Below are 840 nucleotides of genomic sequence, written 5' to 3' on the forward strand. Positions count from 1 at the left end.
ATATATATATATATATATATATAATCTAGCATTAGGCAATTGGCCAAATCCAACATTATAGTTTTTTTCATTCTAATGAATGAGCAAGGCTAATTTAATTTTAGTACTAGAAAGCAGCTTTAAGTATCACTAAAAAAGTTGTCCCAAATGGAGCTTAAGAAGGGGAAAAATGGTTAAGTTCTCTTCAACAAGAAAGAAATTAGAGCTAATATAAGAGAACAATTAAGTTTAAAAGTAGAAATATACCGCCAATTAGAACAAGCTCATCCACACCCTTAAACTTTAATTTCTCAGCACTTGGGATGAAACCGGGCAGATGCTGCACGCTGCATATCCACACAAAAACATAATCAACTTGTTTCCTCCTCTAAAATCAGTGCAGAAGAAATTGAATGGGTTTTAAGAACGATGAGCAACATTTCGTCAATGAGACGACAAGATCCGTCAGAATCTTCATAACCCATTAAGTAAATTTCATTCCTAACACAGATCTGTCCTCTTCCACTCCAAACCCCAACTAAAACACTAACTCAACTTCAGAATCTACATCAGATTTAGCTCAGAATCTACAAAAACCCTTCGATCTATCCATCCAGTGATCGAAATTCAACTAAATCAAAGAAAATTTCAGCTGCATTGAGAAGGGTTAGAGAGGACCTGAAGATGGGGTTGAAGGCGCCGGGAACACCGATGATGAGGATCTTCTTGCCGGCGGCGAGTGAGTGAATCGATAGCTTCTGCAGCTCATCATTCTCATCGAACCAATGTAGAGTTCCATCGGGAACAGTATCTCCTACCGTTATCGGCGCCATATCTTTCCTTCGGCCTCATCCACGACCG

General features: G+C 38.8%; 1 protein-coding gene across 1 annotated transcript; it reads right to left on the reverse strand.

The window, feature by feature from the left end:
* Nucleotides 1-190: 190 nt before the first annotated feature.
* LOC110103634 (peroxiredoxin-2C-like) lies at nt 191-834 on the reverse strand. Its single transcript, XM_020832424.1, has 2 exons — nt 658-834; nt 191-326 (listed from the first exon to the last, which is right to left on the reverse strand). The coding sequence occupies exons 1-2, from the start codon at nt 810-812 to the stop codon at nt 206-208; spliced, it is 276 nt and encodes a 91-aa protein (XP_020688083.1). The 5' UTR covers nt 813-834; the 3' UTR covers nt 191-205.
* Nucleotides 835-840: the final 6 nt, after the last annotated feature.

The sequence above is a fragment of the Dendrobium catenatum genome, unplaced genomic scaffold, assembly GCF_001605985.2.
Source record: "Dendrobium catenatum unplaced genomic scaffold, ASM160598v2 original_scaffold_109169, whole genome shotgun sequence".
NCBI classification, from domain to species: Eukaryota; Viridiplantae; Streptophyta; class Magnoliopsida; order Asparagales; family Orchidaceae; genus Dendrobium; species Dendrobium catenatum.